At 39.9% G+C, this 18736-nt stretch overlaps 1 protein-coding gene across 9 annotated transcripts in view; it reads left to right on the forward strand.

Annotated features, from left to right (window-relative positions):
- LDB2 (LIM domain binding 2) overlaps positions 1-18736 on the forward strand; it is a 376552-nt gene that overhangs the window by 279301 nt on the left and 78515 nt on the right. For all 9 annotated transcript variants that reach the window (XM_024741858.1, XM_024741860.1, XM_024741861.1 and 6 more), the window contains exon 3: positions 18341-18513. In XM_024741858.1, the coding sequence (XP_024597626.1) occupies positions 18341-18513 (173 nt within the window). The remainder of the gene's footprint in view (positions 1-18340; positions 18514-18736) is intronic.

The following is an 18736-nucleotide window of genomic DNA, read 5'->3' on the forward strand; positions in this document are numbered from 1 at the left end:
TTGGCTTCTAATCCCAGTCTACCTGATCAGCTCCTGTCTTCCAACTGTTAAAGACCCAATGTGATGAACGAATACATCAATTATTTAGTAACTGTGCCAAGTGCTGTTGGACATTCAAGATGTAGCGGTGAATAGATACAGTCTGTTTCCTAACAGAACTTTGAGACACCCAGAGGCTAAGAGATGTAGCAGACAATCATATCCCAACCCTCATAATCCTTCAGGCAGAGAAAGCATGCCTCTGACGTATGCAAGATTCTCCTCGCATTGGCTACAGATATTAAAGTATGAATTTAAACTGTTTTCAGTGGTGTTTAAAGGGCTGATTAAATGGTTATTCGTAATTTGTATTTGCTTTCTTCACTTTTTTTTTCTTTTTAAATTTTCTTTACTATTAACTTCTCTGGTCAAAGAAGAAAAGAAAAGAATCAAACCTTTCCAAAGTCTTATGCAGCCAGGAAAAGAAAAAAAATCAAAGATATCCACCAGCATCTTGCAAAAACAAGAGGGAGTTCTGGGGGTTATAAAACATATGCTTGACAACTGGTATTATCCACTAGTGAGATATTGTTCGTATCACCACAGCCTGAAATTGCACGAATGATCACTCAGGTTATCAATTCACACGTGCTTACAACGGCCTGTTGGCTCTGGGAATTACTTTCTTGGGTTACTGCAAATCCCTCATCTCCAACCAATTCATCATGCAGAGTCCCCACCATAATGAGCCTTGGGTGAAGCTCGGCACTCAACTGTATTTTAACATGTTGAGTGGAGTGTGGGGAGTCTTAGAATGATAATAGTTTGGGAATGTTAGAAAAGAGACGCCACCTTTCAAATCTGTTTCCCAGAATTATCTCGACACACGGCCCCACCACAGTCTCGGTTGTTTGAAACTGAAGTATTTGTCCTCTCAGCAGAAGTGCCACCAGGGGAGGCTCCCGCCTGTTTGTATGACGTTCCCTTGATCAGTGTCTGCACCCAGGAATAACCAGCAGGGTTAGCCTAGTGGAGTTTCCGGCAGGATAGAGGTGGTCAGCTGTTACCTAGTTGCCAGTAAGTGGAAGTTTTTGCTTTTGTTTTTACTTTCTGAGAATCCTATCCATTCTCTTGGCAACCCCTCATGGAGGAAATTGGTGATAACAACCGGAAGCTATGAGATGCTGCGTCCCAGTACTCCATGCCGTGGTCATTCTCATCTTTGTCGAGAAAAGCAGACTCTAATCTACCAAACAGAACTCCATGTCACGTTCACTTAATGACTATATGTGTGTGTACATATGTACATATACAGGTATACATATACATACATAGATACACAGCCATCTACATGCCTACATACACACACACACATACACACACACACATATATATATATATATATATATATATATATATAGAGAGAGAGAGAGAGAGAGAGAGAGAGAGAGAGAGAGAGAGAAATTGGGTTCTGAGTGCTGGGATCAGTCCTACTGTGAAACTAGGCAGATATGGTTTCTGTTCTCATGGAACCTACATTCTAAAAGGACACAGAGACAATTCAAATAAATTAGTCTTGGAATATGATCTAGGGATTATCTACGACCAAAGCACCTGGGATACTTGTTAAAAAGTCAGACCCTGGGGCTTCCCTGGTGGCGCAGTGGTTGAGAGTCCGCCTGCCGATGCAGGGGACACGGGTTCGTGCCCTGGTCCGAGAAGATCCCACATGCCGTGGAGCAGCTGGGCCCATGAGCCATGGCCACTGGGCCTGCGCGTCCGGAGCCTGTGCTCCGCAACGGGAGAGGCCACAACAGTGAGGGCCCACGTACCACAAAAAGAAAAAAAAAGTCAGACCCTGGCCAGTCCTGCTGAAACAGATGCTTTTGGAGGTGAGGCTTGGGAATCTTTATCTCAACATGCTCCTCAAGTTGTAGTCTGTTCGAGAACAACTATAATGTGATAAATCCTATGAGAGAGAAGGGTAGGTTGTCAAGAGAATTTGCAGGAGATACACCAGACCAGCTTAGCCTGTGGAAATTAGAGAGGACGTCCCAGAAGAAGTAGTTCTCAAGTTGGGAGCTAAAGAAGAGAAAGAGCCTGTGCTCCGCAGCGGGAGAGGCCACAACATTGAGAGGCCCGTGTGCGGCAGAAATTAAAAAAAAAGAAGATAAAGAGTTACCCAGAAAAATATAAAGGAAGGAAGAAGGGTCAGCAAGAATGGCCAGCAAACGGAAGCCAGAGAGTCTATGGGGAGATTTTTCAAAACATACCACCCTTGGTAACTAAGAGACTCCTGTGAATAGAGATCAGTGTGGTACTTTCTCCATTTGTAATGCTTCCAGTTTAACAGAAGACCAGGATTTCCTTGGCATCCTGATAAGCTGCATCCATTAGCTTCCCTTCCCTCTTCCTGTGCTTATTTCTTTCCAATGATGACAGCACCATAGAAACCTGAATTGATGTTCCGACATATTGCAGGAGCCAGACCTCAGATCTGGAAGCTTCCATGTGGTACTCTCAGGAACACAGAATCCCTGACCTCATGATGGTTGCCACCAGTGGAATGGATGATTTCACCTTTCTATACAGAACCAAGAAAGTCCTGAGAAAGTGGAACTTCAAACATCTATACACTGATGGTCCATTTCTCCACTGGATGCTACCCACTTCTTAATTTTATGTTTGTTCAGGATCCAGCTTACTAAGGTCAATTAAAGTCAGGAAGAGATGTCGGTTTGATTTAGTAAAATTGGATTCTTTGTCTCCCTTGGGTTTATCTCCTTGGGCTGGGCTGTCATTTGAATTTTATGTTTTTGTCCTTATTTCTTCGGACGATTTTTTTTTCTGGGAATTGTTTTTCAGTGTTACACTAGCTCTGTTTGCAAGGAAGGTGTTTGTTTCTATAAAGTGCCTGTCCTGTCTGATCTCTATCATCTTTACGGTCTTGCATTCTGTCGCCATGGCTCATGTCTGGCTGTGGTTTATGTTTTGACAGGAGTTTGTTATAAAGCTGGGGATCACGGCTCCAGCTTTGCCTTTCAAACTTTCTTCTTTACGGTAGTCATAAACCCATGCTGTTAAAATGTTCCCTCTGAGGGAGGGGGTGAAATTCTGATAACAAAAGACTTGGGAGAAAGGAAAAAAGAGGGGCGGGGGACGGAGGGAAGGAGAGACGGAGTGAGGAAGAATTTTGTAGAGGTGCTATTGAAGCAGCCAGGTACATACCAGCGTCATTCAAATGTAAACTACAAAAAGAATACATAGAGTTGTCAAAGATTTGAGAAAATAATGGCACAAAGGCAAGAGAAATGCACCTAGATTATCGTGCCGTGCTGTCTTTTATCTTTGGGATCTTGGACAAGTTGGGCAGTGCAGACCAGTGAATGAAGTTAGCCCCGAGTTTGCTGGAAAGGGAGAGAGTAGGGCAGGGACAGGCCCTGAGCCCTCTGTCCTCAAAAGCAGCCATCTTGCAAGTTCCTTTGTGAAAATGCTTAGAATCATCTTGTTTTTTGTGTCAGTGGTGGAAGATTTATACAGTGAGGTGGTGTCTGGATTTCAGCCTTTGTTCTTGCCTTCAGTAAGCAAGTAACGAGGACTTGCTGTATTCAAGGCCCTAACTCTGCAGCCCTCCATCCCTGGTGGAGTCTACTGTTGTGCCCTGGGAGCTCAGCTAGACACTCAGTGTCATTTTCTTCTATTTCAGTTAATCCCCAAGGTCATATGGAAGGAAAGTAATATTATCCCCATGTAACTAGTTTATGATCAGCCACCTAGGTATATAGCACATGTGTATTGACATGGAGGGGGTGGGGTCTGCAGAGAAAAAGAACAGGTGGATCCATTCTCATTAACGATCTTAAACTGCGGCTCCCTGGAGCAACAGAAGTGGGTTGGGCCCTGTTCTGTCTGATTTCACAGCCTGTGTCTCTCATGCTACCCCAGGCTGATTCTTCTCTAGCCATCTCGTGAGCGAGAAAGAGGATGAAGCACAGCACTTCACTTTACAGGAAGGTCTGGGGACCTTTTATTGAGCAAGCAGTGGAGAGTTACATCCCTGATTCCCCAGCCTGGGAAAGAGCTCAGGAGATGCCTCTGGATCCCAGATGCAGCCATCCCGCAGCTCCTGTGCAGCCCGGAGTAACTCCCACCCAACACGAGTTCTCCTGGTGGCCTTGTCTCCCAGACCCACAAGCCTCACTCACACGTGAGTGCCTGGCCAAGGGTTTCAGTGTCTCTGTCCCACCTTCCCATTCTCCTCATGTTCACCACACTTTCCCCTCGCTGCCTCCCACGCAGAAGTTATTTGGGAATGTGTCTGCCCTTCTCTCCTTCTTTCCATTCATCCTCCATCTCCCTTCCTTTTTTCTCTTTCTAGCGTTTATTCACTGTGTATTGAACACAAGGTATGTTCCATGTTATTTCATCCATATAGAAAGCTACCACTAATAACAATGAAAAAATAATAAAATAACTATTATCAAGGTCTTTAAGAGCAAAGTTCAGCCATTCAATAAATATTTAAGTGCCTACTCTATGTTCCACATTGCTCTCAGTTCTGAGAATATAGCCAGGAGAAAACAGATACAGTTCCTTCCTTCTTGGAGCTTGTATTCTAGTGAAGGAGCAGATAATATACAAATATAATATGTGGGCAATGCTATGAAGAAAAATTAACTAGGGTATGATTAATAATTCATCGCCTAATAGCCAGAGGTGAGAGCATTCTGTGATGGATGTTATGTGCTCTCCACAGAATCCCTGTGAGGCTGGCCCTGTTCTCACAGGTTTCTCACCTAGCAGATGAGAAACCCAAGGTCAGGGTGATTAAGTAACTTGTCCAAGGTCACACAGTGGCAGAGCTGGGATTCAAGTTCAGGCCGGGTGGCTCCAGGTCCACGCTCTTGACCCCATGGCCCACTCCAGAGAAGAGATCAGGGCTAGTGAGGCCTGGGAACAACAAGGCCAGGAGGGTCCCTGAGCCTTTTCGTCAGTTCTTAATAGTGACAGAGGAGAAAGAGGGGAGTGAGAGAGAAGCCAGAGCTGTGTGCATCAAGATGCAGTGGACCTGCTCCAGCTCCTGTGGTCCAGGAGACGTCTGGAACCCTCATCTCCCGATAAGATGGCACCTCTCCTCTTGGAGGTGATGGAGTGCAGACAGAGGCCAGAAGTGTCGTTTCATCCTGGGAGGTGAAGCCACAGTCCCCTCGCTGCAAGAGGATGGGCAGCTTCAGGGAAAGAGCTATTGGTTAATGGTAGAAAGTGAGGGTTTTTAGCTGTTTAACCCATGAGGGACATTAGCCCCATGCTAGTAATTGGGTACCAAGGCTCAGACCCATCCCAGAACCCACAGAATGCCCAGAAGCTGCCTTATCTTGCCTAAATCCTCTGATTTTTCTGAAAATCTGCACACAGCATGTCAGATTCCAACAGCTGGCACCCATGTGGTTTTACCAGACCTGGGTAGGTGCAGTTGGGCTGTTAAGTCCTGCTGCCAGAAAGCCTATGCAACATTGAATTCACTGTCAGAATCGCTGTTCCTTTCCTTGTAGACACAATCTAAGGGTCAGAAGCACAGCCCCCAGTGGATTTCGGTGGAATGTGAAGCTGACCCTTTTACTGCTTCTCATTTCCAAGGATTTTTACTTCCCTGTAAAATGCCCCTGGAATGCTGACTTGCAGATGGTGTCTTTCTTCCTTTCTTCTTTCCTCCCTTCCTTCCTTCCTTCCTTCCTTTCTTTTTCTTTCTTTCTCCCTTCCCTTCCCTTCCAGCCCTTTCAAACTAAGTAGTCTCAGATGAGATGCTTTTTTACTTGTAAAACTCAAAATTAACTTTAATCCCAAAACGAATCTGTTAAAATGACTAGCCTCTGATCCTTAATTATCTGGACTAGAATATTCAGATATAAAAATTCCCTATATGGGACCCTAAAACCTTTTTTTCTTCTTCTTGTGGTTTTGGTTCTCCAGCCCTGAGTTTTGAAAGTGGCTTTACCTCTGTATGAGAAACCCATGTGTATACATAACCAGTTTGGGGTTGGCAGCCTGTCTAAATAGACATGCTAAGTCCACCTCCATCCATTTGCCAAATGTCTCTTAAGTAGCTATTTATGTCACGAATGCGCTGTGATACTGAGATGATTGAGAAATGTTCCCTGCCTTCAGGGAATCACAGTCACTGATGGAAAGACAATAAAATGAATGAGTCCAGTACTGCAGTGTAAGCCATACAGTCTGTGCACACACAGTGTTATGGAAGCAATGACATGCATTAAATGCTTAGCAGAGTCAGTGCTAAGCACTTTGCATGCATGATGTTATTAATACCTGTTCACTGAATTCGTGACTATTCTATCCCCATTTGACAGATGAAGACAGTGGGGTGTAAAGAGCATAAATCGTTTTGTTCAAGGTCACGAAATGAATAAATGAACTTTCACTGCAGCATCCAATTTTAAAATCACTTTAAGAATACCAAGGAGATGAGAAAACCATAATTCAAAAAGAGTCATGCACCACAATGTTCACTGCAGCTCTCTTTACAATAGCCAGGACATTGAAGCAACCTAAGTGTCCATCAACAGATGAATGGATAAAGAAGATGTGGCACATATAAACAATGGAATATTACTAAGTCATAAAAAGAAACAAAACTGAGTTATTTGTAGTGAGGTGGATGGACCTAGAGTCTGTCATACAGAGTGAAGTAAGTCAGAAAGAGAAAAACAAATACTGTATGCTAACACATATATATGGAATCTAAAAAAAAAAAAAGAATGGATTTGAAGACACGGGGAGGGGGAAGGGTAAGCTGTGACAAAGCGAGAGAGTGGCATGGACATATATACACTACCAAATGTAAAATAGATAGCTAGTGGGAAGCAGCCGCATAGCACAGGGAGATCAGCTCGGTGCTTTGTGACCACCTAGAGGGGTGGAATGGGGAAGGTGGGAGGAAGGCGCGGGAGGGAGGAGATATAGGGATATATGTATATGTATAGCTGATTCACTTTGTTACACAGCAGAAACTAACACTTTTGTAAAACTAACACCATTGTAAAACAATTATACTGCAATAAAGTTTTTTTTTAAAAAAAAGAATACCAAGGAGAGAAGTGGAAAACTCGGAGGGAAAAAGGGATTCACCACCACAGGATATGGTGCTTTAGCTAAAATTTGAGGATGCCTAAGACTTGGGATGAAACAGAAGAGGGAGGACTACGATATCCCAGGCAAAGGATGCCGCGTGAGCAAAGGTTTCGAGGTGTGCTGAGCACGGAAGCACTAAGGGAGCGGGTGAGGTTGAAATGGAGCTGGGAGGATGGTGGGTACAGCCAGTTTATTATTTTAATTCTACAAACCTTTCCTGCGACTTCAAAATCCACTTTAAAGGGTCATGTTTTATTAGCTTCTATTTTAGTGACCACTTAACACCTTACAGGGAACGTCTTGTATCATATCCAGCCCTGGGAGAGGGCCCAGTTTTATCCACGTTTGCCTCTGTCTCTGCAGAGAGGAAATCATCTCTTTTGCATCTCTTGGCATTGCTAAAGGTTGCTGAGTCCTGGTTTCGATTAAGTTTGAAATCACACACATATGTCTGTTTCTCAGGCAACATTTCTTTAACCCAGATGAATTGTGCTGATATTAAAACACAAAATTGAATGACTTGTGGTGTCTCCATGGGTTTGAGTTTGAGAAGGCCCAATAAATCATATTGAAATAATTTCATAAGAATTCTTGATGTTTGGCACCTTTGAAAAATCAAGGAATGGAATTTTTTCGCTTCTCTAGTCAGGAGTAGTTTGTTTTTGTTTTTGTTTTTTCCTTTAGTCAAGTGAAGTGGTTTTGGGTAAAAAGATCCAGAAAATGGCAAACCATCTGAAAATGTCAGATGTGGATGGTTCACTTGGAGCAGTAACCCCCATGAGCTGGAAGTCTGTAATTAATTACTTAATTTCATCATCTACATGTAGAGAAAGTTTTGCATACTTTAGGGCTGCCACTTTGTAAGGGACATACTTTGTGATCTAAATGGCAAAAAATGCAAAAGTTAACACTGTTCATTGCTGGTGAAGTTGTGGGTAAAACATGTACTATCAGGGCAGGTGGGGGAGTAAATTGATCACAGCATGTGAAGGGTGATTACTGGTACTTAGTTAAATAAAATATACTTTTTTTCCCTTTTCAGTGTCTGTCCTTTTGGAAAAAGTTGGAAAACACTCTCTATGCCCCTCAACAAGGGAATGTTTAAATAATGAGTGAAACAGCTGTATTCTACAATACAATCCAGTGATTAAAACCAAGCAATGCCTAATCAAATCAATTAGATGTCTTAGTCTTAGAACTCAAAGATGTATTATTGAGTGAAAAAAGACAAGTTCCATATAGATAGATTTATTATATAACTTTTATGTAAAACAAATAGAACAAAACAAAAAGCATGCACATAAAATGACATGTGTTATCTATGTGGACATACAAATGGAGATAAATGTATAATTTAAATATTTACAAGACTACATAACATACTGATAACAAAGGTGACCTGGGGAGGGATGAAGGCACTGACATTGGTGGGTACAGGGTTGTCAGGGAAACTTTAGACTCCTAATAATTGTATTAGTTAACCCTAGCTTCTTCAACAAATAAAACTCGATATCTCAAAGTCCAAATGGGTTTTCCCAGTATGTGGCAGCTCTCCTCCTGGTGGTAATCCAGGCTCCTCCCATCTCCTGGCTACTCCACCCATGGCGAGTGGGTGTCCACGGAATCCTCTGCTGGGTCTTCAATATCTGGCTGTTAGAGGTAGGAAACAGCTTGCCAATTACATGTAGAATGATTTTACTCGTCATTTCTGAAAGTTCAATATGCCTCGATGTATGCTTGGTGGAAAAAAAATGAAAACAATGAGAACGTCCACTGGGCATTGGTTACAACTCCATCACAAGGCAGCACCCCACTGAAAGGCAGTTTAAGAAATGAGGTCTACTCTATGCCTAGAAAAAGAAATCAGATCTAGTGAACAGTTAGTCTCTGCAGCAGTACCGTATTAATTTTTTACATGTGTATTACTTACGTAATTAAAAAGTTAATAAAAATTAAATTCAGGCATAGAAATAAACAAAGATTGGTTGATTAAAAACAATAATCAGGGCTTCCCTGGTGGCGCAGTGGTTGAGAGTCCGCCTGCCGATGCAGGGGACACGGGTTCGTGCCTTGGTCCAGGAAGATCCCACGTGCCGCGGAGCGGCTGGGCCCGTGAGCCATGGCCACTGAGCCAGTGCGTCCGGAGCCTGTGCTCCGCGACGGGAGAGACCACAACAGTGAGAGGCCCACGTACCGCAAAAAAAAAAAAGAAAAAAACCCAATAATCATTGTACTTTACCTCATCCTGGCCCCAAGTAGCCACGCAGCTTTCTTCTCTAGTCATCAGATTTTTCTGCTGTAAAATGAGGATGTGGAATATAATCATGAATAACCTTATTACATTTATTAAATAATTGTTAGTGTTTTGTAATATATTTTTCCACATATGTTAAGTGTTATTCATAATCACTAATCAGGAGCTAATCAGTATCACCATGAGTTAAATTCATTCCTACTCAAATCAGAGAAACATGCTAAACATATTCCTTTTTTAATAGTATTTTTGAAATATGGAACTAGCTAGAGCTGCATTTTGAGATTTTCAGAGACCCATTGGGATTAGAAAATGCTATGGGAGTCACTGGACTAAACCTGAGGTCTTCTCTGGCTCTATCATTCTAATTTAGTAGCTAGGCTAGTGCCTCATATAGAGCACTGCTTTCATGGGTATTTGTTAAAGAAATTAGTGAAATCATAAGTTGAATTTATGCAAAAATTTATTTAAAAATATATGTGTGCATGTGTGCACAAGAGAAAGGTTTATACCGAGTACAAAAATTATTCGATAATTGAAAATATGTTAATAGATAGCTTTCTAAAGGAACTCAGACAATCAACTCAACAGTGAGAAGGCATTTGATCAAATTAAACATCCATCAGGATTAAAAAGGACAAAATCATGAAAACAAGATGTAGAAAAAGAATTTGTTTTTCTTTCCGTAATAAGTAATATGATCAGATCTCAAATCAACATAGAGTACTTTCCTAATCCTAGAGGAAATTCTCAAAAAAATTAGGGAAAAAAAAAAAAGAAAGCCTACTACTTTCCTCATTATTTAACACTTTTTTTTCTCAATGAGCTGTTCTAACTAGTATAATAAGATGAGAAATTAATGGTATAAATATATTTGAAAGAAGGAAATACATGGATTTCTTCACCTAGAAAACTCAAAAAAATCTTCTAAAGAACTATTAAAATAGTAGGAGCATTCAAGTAAGTGTCAGTTTTCCAAATAGAAATATAATGAAAAAAATTATATTAACCATTCAGCATAACTAAAATATTCAAGCATTGTTAGCTATTTACCTATGGAAAGCTACAGAATGATTTTGAGGTAGAAATAAAGATTTAAACAAGTGGACAAACATTTCATGTTCCTGTACGGGAGGATTGGGTATTTTAAAGATGTCAACCCTTTTTTTGCAAATTCAATTTAATTTAAACCAACCTCCTTCCAATTTTTCCTGTGGGGGAGGGAGGGACGGGGGGACTTGACAAAATTATCTTAAGGTTCGTCTTGAAGAATAAACAGTATAATTATGAAAATGTTGAAATAAAAATAATAGCGAGGGCAGAAATAAATCTACCAGATGTAAACTACATTATAAAGTTTGGATAACTGAAAGAATATTGTACTGTCATAAGGAAGGAATGAGAGAACATTATGTAATGGAGTAGTTCATCCAGACAAGCTCTTCTAAGGTATAAATATTTAAGATCTGACGAAAGCAGCAGCCCAAATCATGGGAAATGCACATATGCTCCTTGACACGTGCTGTCTGTCCCCTGAGCCAGGACTGCTCTCTTCCCCCTGGTCCCCTGTGTCTGATTGATGTCTTTTCATCCTTTAGCTTACGTCTTTCTCTGACACCTCACTCTCTCCCCATCAACCCTGCACCATGTCCATGAGGCATCAGTAACTAGAGCGTGGACTTATTCTGAAAGTCAGTAAAGGATTTCAATTTCATACTTAGAGGGTACTGATTCATGGTAAGAGGTCCAGCCATGGTTGTGGACCTCACCTGCAGAATGTTATTATCAGTGCTTTGGATAAAGGGATAAAGAAACTTTGCCCCTCATGAGAGGCACACAAGTGAGAGAAACACCCTGTGGTAGAGCTGAAAAAATCGGGATCCAAAATTATCTGATTATGCCAAGGCACTGGTTGAATTACATGAAAGGAAATGAAGTAAGGATTACAAGTAAGTTCTTAGAACTTGGAACACGTAAATCCATTCATTCGGCAAATATGTACGGGTCCTAAATGTGTGTCAGGTGATGGATAAACAGTGGAAAACAAGAACAAAGCATGACACACATCTCATTTGTCCTTAATTAATGAATTAATAGCTCTAACAATTGCTTGATCAGAAGCTCCCTAAGAGCGGGATGCGGTTTATCACAGTCATCGTTGTTTCTCCAGCACATATGTGAGGTGGTGTGGCAGAAGTCTTTTGGTAGAAAATGGAAGAAAAATGCCTATTAGATTTCTGGGAGGATCAAAAAATTTTGTGGCGTTTTGGAACCATGTTGACAGATGGATGACACATTTAAAAACAGTACCTTCATCAGATCATGATACATTTAAAAACAGAGTAGGTCCATCTGATCACATCACTGGCTGAAGCCTTCCAGTGCTATCTCATTGCACTAAGATTGACATGTCAGCCCTTTGCCGTGGCCGAGAAGGGTCCAGATAATCTGACCCCACCTCCTTCTCTGAGCTCATCTGTCACCTCACTCTCCTTGCCTGTGGTCCTTCCACACTGCATGCTTTCTGATACTAGGACACACCAAGCACCTTCAATTCTAGCTTATTCCTCTCTTAAGGCCGTTGTCCTTGCTGGTCCCTGGGCCTGGACCTTTCTACCGCCAGACGCTCACATGGCCCGTTCAGTCCAGACTCAACTCCATCAACACCTCCCCACTGCAGCCTTGCAGACCAGCCAGTCTAAACTAGACTACCTTCCTTCACTACCAGCTTTATTCTGTCTTCCCACTTGTCTGCTATTTATCTCCATCACCTAAAACAAAGCCAGGCCCCGTAGCAGGTACTTAATAAACGTATACTGAATGAAAGAATCTTTGAAATAGCAAGAAAGAAGATACTTAAATCAGACTGCTTTGCTTGAGAAAAGAAGTAAAATGTATGTTAGAATGAAATAATGTTAATTTATGGAAGCAAAATGAATTTGGTTTGTTTTCCCTTCATTGAGACAAAAGGAACCTGCCTTGAACCTGTATCACCCCTAACAAAGTTCAAGCACGTCTTATTTCCATTGTTTTGACTATTTATAATGGTTATTTATAGTAAATGAAAAACATCAATATTGTTTATTTCACTACTAGGCGCATTTCCATTTACATGCTAGCATAATGCATTTACTAATTTCTGAATACAGGTAAGTCTAAAGTTAAATGAATCTTCGTGTTTATTATGTAGTAGAATTTTTAATTCATTATGCAGTGGTATTTCAGTGGTAGAACTTCCTTTTGGATTTCTGAGGTACTGCAGCTTTAGAACAGCTGTATAAAACTAAGCCAGTTTATCCAGTATCTTGTTTATGAAAAATCGTTTAAAAATCAGAGTTACCACTTGTTTTATTATAATTGACTTTGCCTAATTAAAAGCACAAATGCGTTGTGTGGTTATATGGTTTTCTCTTTCCAATGAGGTAGAAAATCTTTAGTTAAATAATTGTCAAGAGTTAAGTGGTACTAATATATTGTTAGTTATAAGCATTCTTCTTATTCCCCATTTTAATTGGGGTCCTCAACCTCTTACATTTTTTTTAAGTGAATTTTCTTTGAAAGATGAAATTACAGGCATTTAGAATATAAGTGATGGCCCCAAATCAAAGGTCTTAACATTGGACAGTGGTTTCTCAAAGGTCTTGGAGAACTTCAGAGCGCTTAAGATCTAAACATCAGAACTGCAGTTTGGTAAGAGTATTTACCAAGATCTTAGAGTCACACCTAATAAACTACCAGAGAGTCAGAGATTCTCCAGACAAGGAGCAATTGTCACACTGATTTCCCTAGAAGTATGTGAGTATGCTTGTTTTACCACAACCTCATCAGGTTTATGTTTTAGTCTTATTATTACTATTTTAATATGTATCGTGCTTTGATTACTAGTTTGAACATTTTCCCATATGATCATTTTCTTCTTGCAATTTCTTTCATGTGAATTCTTATAAACACCCTTAAGAGTTTAAGAAAAAGTTTCGTAATTATTGATAGAGACAAAATGCTCCAAAAGGCAGATGTACAGTAGTTTATATCGTCTCAGTGATTAAGAGTTCCCAATGAATCCATTTGGTTTCTAAATGGGGGAAGAAATCAGCTAATATCGACAAGTATCCTGTAGATACCTTAATGTCTACAAGTAACACCTACAAGAAAAGATAGAAGCTAGATCCTGCCTCCATAGCGCCATCAGCCCTATGCAAGAACTTCTGGGGAGCGGTGCCGGTGCTTAGGGACAAGACAGAACAACAAAGAAAAACTTCCCAAGGAACTGGAATTCAGAGCTCAAAATCCAAATTAGCTAAGGATAAAGTGTTAGCTATTCAGGACTAATAAAGTTTACCTACACAGTAGAGCATTATTTAAACATTCTTTATACATATTTCAGGCTCCTGAATAATTTAATCTGTGACTTTCTTTTCTGTTTCATAAGCACATGGATAAATAACATTACCGTATTCCACTCACCTAATGTCACAGAAAATCTTCCCATGCTCTCTTACTCGCCATACTTTCCAATTTTTGGAGCACTGACCTAAATGTGTTAGAAAAATAGAATCAATTTAATAATCTATTAGAATCTTAATCTCTTTTCAAGTATATTTGAAAGATACGATCCCTTTCGTGGAGGCACAGTGTAGATTTATACATATCAATATTTAAATTATTTTTAGTTCCAGGGACTAAAGTATAAATGTAAAGCTTAGGTGCAGTTTATGAGCGTGACAGTCTAAAACTTAAATAGATCTAGAATTGGTGTGGCTGATGAGTTAGGAGACCATGGGGTCTAAATCTGAAATGTTCACTGATTTAAAGTCATTTAAATTAGGCTGTGCAGTGTGGTTGCATAATTTATTAAAAGGACATTTTAATCTTCTTGGTGCTTCAAAAATAATAAAATTGTATATCGAATTCAGGATTCAGAAGAAAATGGCAAAGAGTTCAAAATCATAAACCTATTTTTAACTTTAACTATTTTCACATTGCATTATAAATACTTAGATATTTTGTTATTAGAAATGAGGTATAAAGACAAGGACAAAAATCTATCTTTGTGTTTCCAGCACTTGCCAAAGAGCTTTACACCTACTCTGGGTTCAGTGAATGTTTATGGAAGAGATCAGTGAATGAGCTAGAGGGATTTCCTCAAGCACATGCAATTTTTTTTTTTTTTTGGTTGTTTGTCCCATTCACTGTACATTATCTGTATGTTGCACTGTGTGTGTGTGTGTGTGTGTGTTGTATTTTTGACTATACTCCCTTGCAGAACAGAAGCTCTTTAAAGATAATCTTTATGGTAGACAGAATAATAACCTCCCAGAGATGTCCAGCCTGAATCCCTGGTACCTATGAATATGTTACCTTACATGGCAAAAGGAACTTTGCAGATCCAATTAAATGAAAGACCTTGAGATGGGAGATTATCTTGGATTATTTGGGTGGGCCCGGTACAATCACGAGGGTCCTTAAAAGCTGAAAAGGGAGGCAGAAGAGGAAATGAAAGTGAGGCCATGAGGATTCCATCCACCATTGCTGACTTTGAAGATGGAGGAGGGGGTCACAGCAAAGGAGGAGAGACAGCCTGTAGGTGCTAGAAAAGCAAGAAAATTGATCTTGTACAGAGAAATGCAACCCTGCTGACACCTTGATTTTGGCCCAGCAAGACCCATGTCAGATTGTCAAACTATAAGGCAAATAAATGATAGATGATAGATAGATAGATAGATAGATAGATAGATAGATAGATAGATAGATGATAGGTAGATTTTAAGCCACTAAGTTTGTAGTAATTTGTTACAGCAATAATAAAAAACTAATAGTCTCTGACAACACCTTTTTCTCATCACTTCCTCCTTATTTTATGTGTGTTCACGCCTCCATTCCATGCTGGAACAGGACAACATTAATCAGGATTCTTCTGTTTGCAAATCACAGAAAGCTAACACATGCTCAAGCAAAAAAAGGAGGGGGGTGGTATATCTCCCATAAGTGGGACCTCCAAGGGATTGAGTTGGCTTCATTCCCAGCTAAGACAAGGCCCAAATCAGTCCACAAAGACTCTTGGTCTCTCTGATTTGCTTTCCTCTATATGCAAGCTTCAGCATTTCTACAGTTCACATGCTTTTAGTGGCAAAACTGCCCTCTTTCTTTCAGGAAAGGATTCTAATTTGCCCGTCTCTGTAGCGTAGGAGGTTGAAAGTGTGCTATGGTTATCCATCGCTACACTTAAAAATGCCCCAAGACTTATTGGCTTAAAATACAAACATTTCTCTTATTTACTCATGATTCTGCAATTTGGGCAAAGTCTGTGGAAGGCAGCTCATTTCTGATCTGTGTGAAACCAGCTTGAGGCAACTCATTTGGGGCTCAAGGATCCACTTCCAAAATGGCTTCACTCATGCAAGCTGGTGCTGGCTGTCGGCTGGATGCTCAGCTGGGGTTGTTGTCTGGAAAACACAGTTCCCCTTCATGTGGCTGCTCCACCTGGCTAGGTTGGGCGTCTCACAGGATGTCAGTTTTAGAATAGTTGTACTTTGTACATAGCAGCAGGGTTTTCCCCCAAGCACAAAGTGGAAGCTTCTAGGCCTTCTTAAGTTTGGGCCCCAATAGACACAAGGTCGCTTGTACTACATTCTGTTAATTAAAGCAGATCACAGGGCTCGGTCCAGATTTGAAAAGAGGAGACTACATACACAAGATCATGAATTCCATTGTTGTGGCTGGTTGGGGCCATCAGAGTAGCACTCTACCACAATGGATAACAGAGCTTTATGAGTGATGGTCCAAGTAAGACCATTCGTTTCCAAAAAAATGGTACAGGCAGTCCCACAAAGGAAACAGGACTGAAAACAAACCTCAGGTATCCATAACAATCATTTCCCTCAGTGCTTGAAAGTATTCCATGAAGCAAAGCTGAATTTCCCTCTACGTCTATTGACTATACAGCTTGTACATTTCCTGGAGTTGGAGACATGATTAAAAATTTAAAGTTAAGGAATTAACCAACTTTTTTCCCATTTGACTTTTCTTAAACTATGAATGAAAATAATGATATCATAGAGCAAACACTACTAAAAAGAAATTAAATTGTGCAGGATTCATGAATAAACTATAATGTAGGCTAATCCAATGATGTTTATTTGCAATAACCTTTTTAATGTGACAATTCCTTGGATATTGTAGTAAAATATTTTCACCCTACGTGTATATTTTTATGGTTTGTGTTTATTTTCCACAGTATAGATCCCAAAATGTCAAATTACTAGAGCTGATTTATGGTAATTAGTTTTAAGTTAGAATATTTGAAATGCATTTAATTAATTTTAGCTGTTTAGCAAAGTACAACAAGGTTTTTTGCATTAACAAAGTTTTCTTTATAATATATCAGCTATGCATATGTTTAAGGATATGATGGACTCAGATTACTCTTATCTGAATTTTATATTTAACAAATAAACATGCACTGTTGGGGATTAGACAGTGTTTAGAAAATGTATGTATAAGGATTATTTAGGCTGAAATTGCCAAAGATCCTGGAATATTTAGCACACACTTGTTGATTGATTTCACTGCAGTAAATATGAAGCAATAACAACTATATAAATTATTCAGAGACTAGTCATCCACATCGGGATTCTTTAGAGATCACTTCAGAAAACAGTTTGGCAGGGTATTCTTTTTATAGTTTTTTCTTTTTTTTTTGAAAATCCATGTACAAAAGAGATATAGATCCATACAAAATGGATAAATACTGATGCTTTTAAAAGGAAATTAAATATTTTTAAACATTCAAGTGAAAATTGCATGGTTTTTCCTACTAAAGCTCTCTTGCGTAATTTATTTATCTTCAGTATTATTTTTGTCTTTCAGGAAGCCTTATATAGTGAACGTAAGAGATTTATTAAAAACCTTCAATCGCTTGAGAGTGCTTTAGTACTTTTCCTCAAAATCTGCACATAGGCAAAATTCCTGATATTATGAGTTGGGATTTTCAGTGTAAGAGGATTTAAAATCTCTGCTAAAGCACGGGTTTGTTAGCTGTTTCTAAGCGTCATATATCAGAGGGACCCAGCTACTTACCAATCACTCAAACTAAAATGGGGCAGGACAGGACACGTGGAATGAAAGAGACCAATTTAGACCAAGTGGAAGGTATCAAGTTCTCTGAAAATGGCCCTTTTATTCTGGAAAGATATTTTTATTCAACTCCAGAAGCAGAGAGAGTAATCAGCACTTACATAGGTATGGATCTCTTTGTACATACAGATACAGATCACTTTTTAAAGATTTCCCTTCATTAAAGCAATTCGAGACATAGTGTTGGAAAGTGTTTTAGTGGTTGGGTGTTTGCAGATTTGAAGTTAGAGACCCCAGTTATCTACTTATAAATCATGTGACTTTGAAACATTCCTAAAACCTTTTTCTTTTGTAATAACCTTTTTGGGTCTCAGTCCCCAATTCTCTTGGGGTTGTGCTAAAGATCCAATGAGTGAAGGCCAAAATACTTCACGTACCGCAAAGCATTACATTATCAAAATTTATATCATTATGACTACTACTACCAATAATAAAACATGATTGGGTAACTGGTCTGCAAACAATCCATTGAAAAATCCAGGTGAATTGGATATGTTTTATTTTTTGAAAATATTTTAACTTAGAGAATACACATGAGGTCCAAAGTAGTCAGTACATTTGCCCCCCTTATGTTTAAAGTATTAACTCTTACATTACTGACTTTTGATGGACACTGAATCTGGAAAGATGACTGTATACATTTTTCCTGAATATTAGGGATTTTATTTTATTAACTGAAACCTAGAAGGAACATGTGGGTAATAAAGAGAAATTTGCCTCCTGGTATGATTTGTATCCAGTTGGAAGTCTGGCAATGGTGTGGGGCATATGAGACCATCTGGATATTCTTGTTAATGGTTTATTTCTCTGTTGTTTCTCTCCCAGCTATCGGCAGGACCCTCATCCCCCGTTACTTTAGCACTGTGTTTGAAGGAGGAGTGACTGACCTGTATTACATTCTCAAACACTCAAAAGAATCCTACCACAACTCATCCATCACGGTGGACTGCGACCAGTGTGCGATGGTCACCCAGCACGGGAAGCCCATGTTTACCAAGGTACAGGGCGGGCTCGGCAACAAGCCTTGTTCTTCTTTGGGTGCACTGAAGCATAGTAATTATGGTTGTCTTCTGGAACTTTAACCTGACTTCTCACATCTCAGACGCTTTCAGCACTGTGAGGTCATCGTTTTTGTTTGTAACATGGCAAGACCCTATGGTGAACCCTGTTCTAAGGTGTGTGCATGTGATACAGATCCCAGGCAAGTCAAACGTGATAGAC

This window comes from Neophocaena asiaeorientalis, unplaced genomic scaffold (assembly GCF_003031525.2).
Source record: "Neophocaena asiaeorientalis asiaeorientalis breed wild unplaced genomic scaffold, Neophocaena_asiaeorientalis_V1.1 scaffold218, whole genome shotgun sequence".
NCBI classification, from domain to species: domain Eukaryota; kingdom Metazoa; phylum Chordata; class Mammalia; order Artiodactyla; family Phocoenidae; genus Neophocaena; species Neophocaena asiaeorientalis.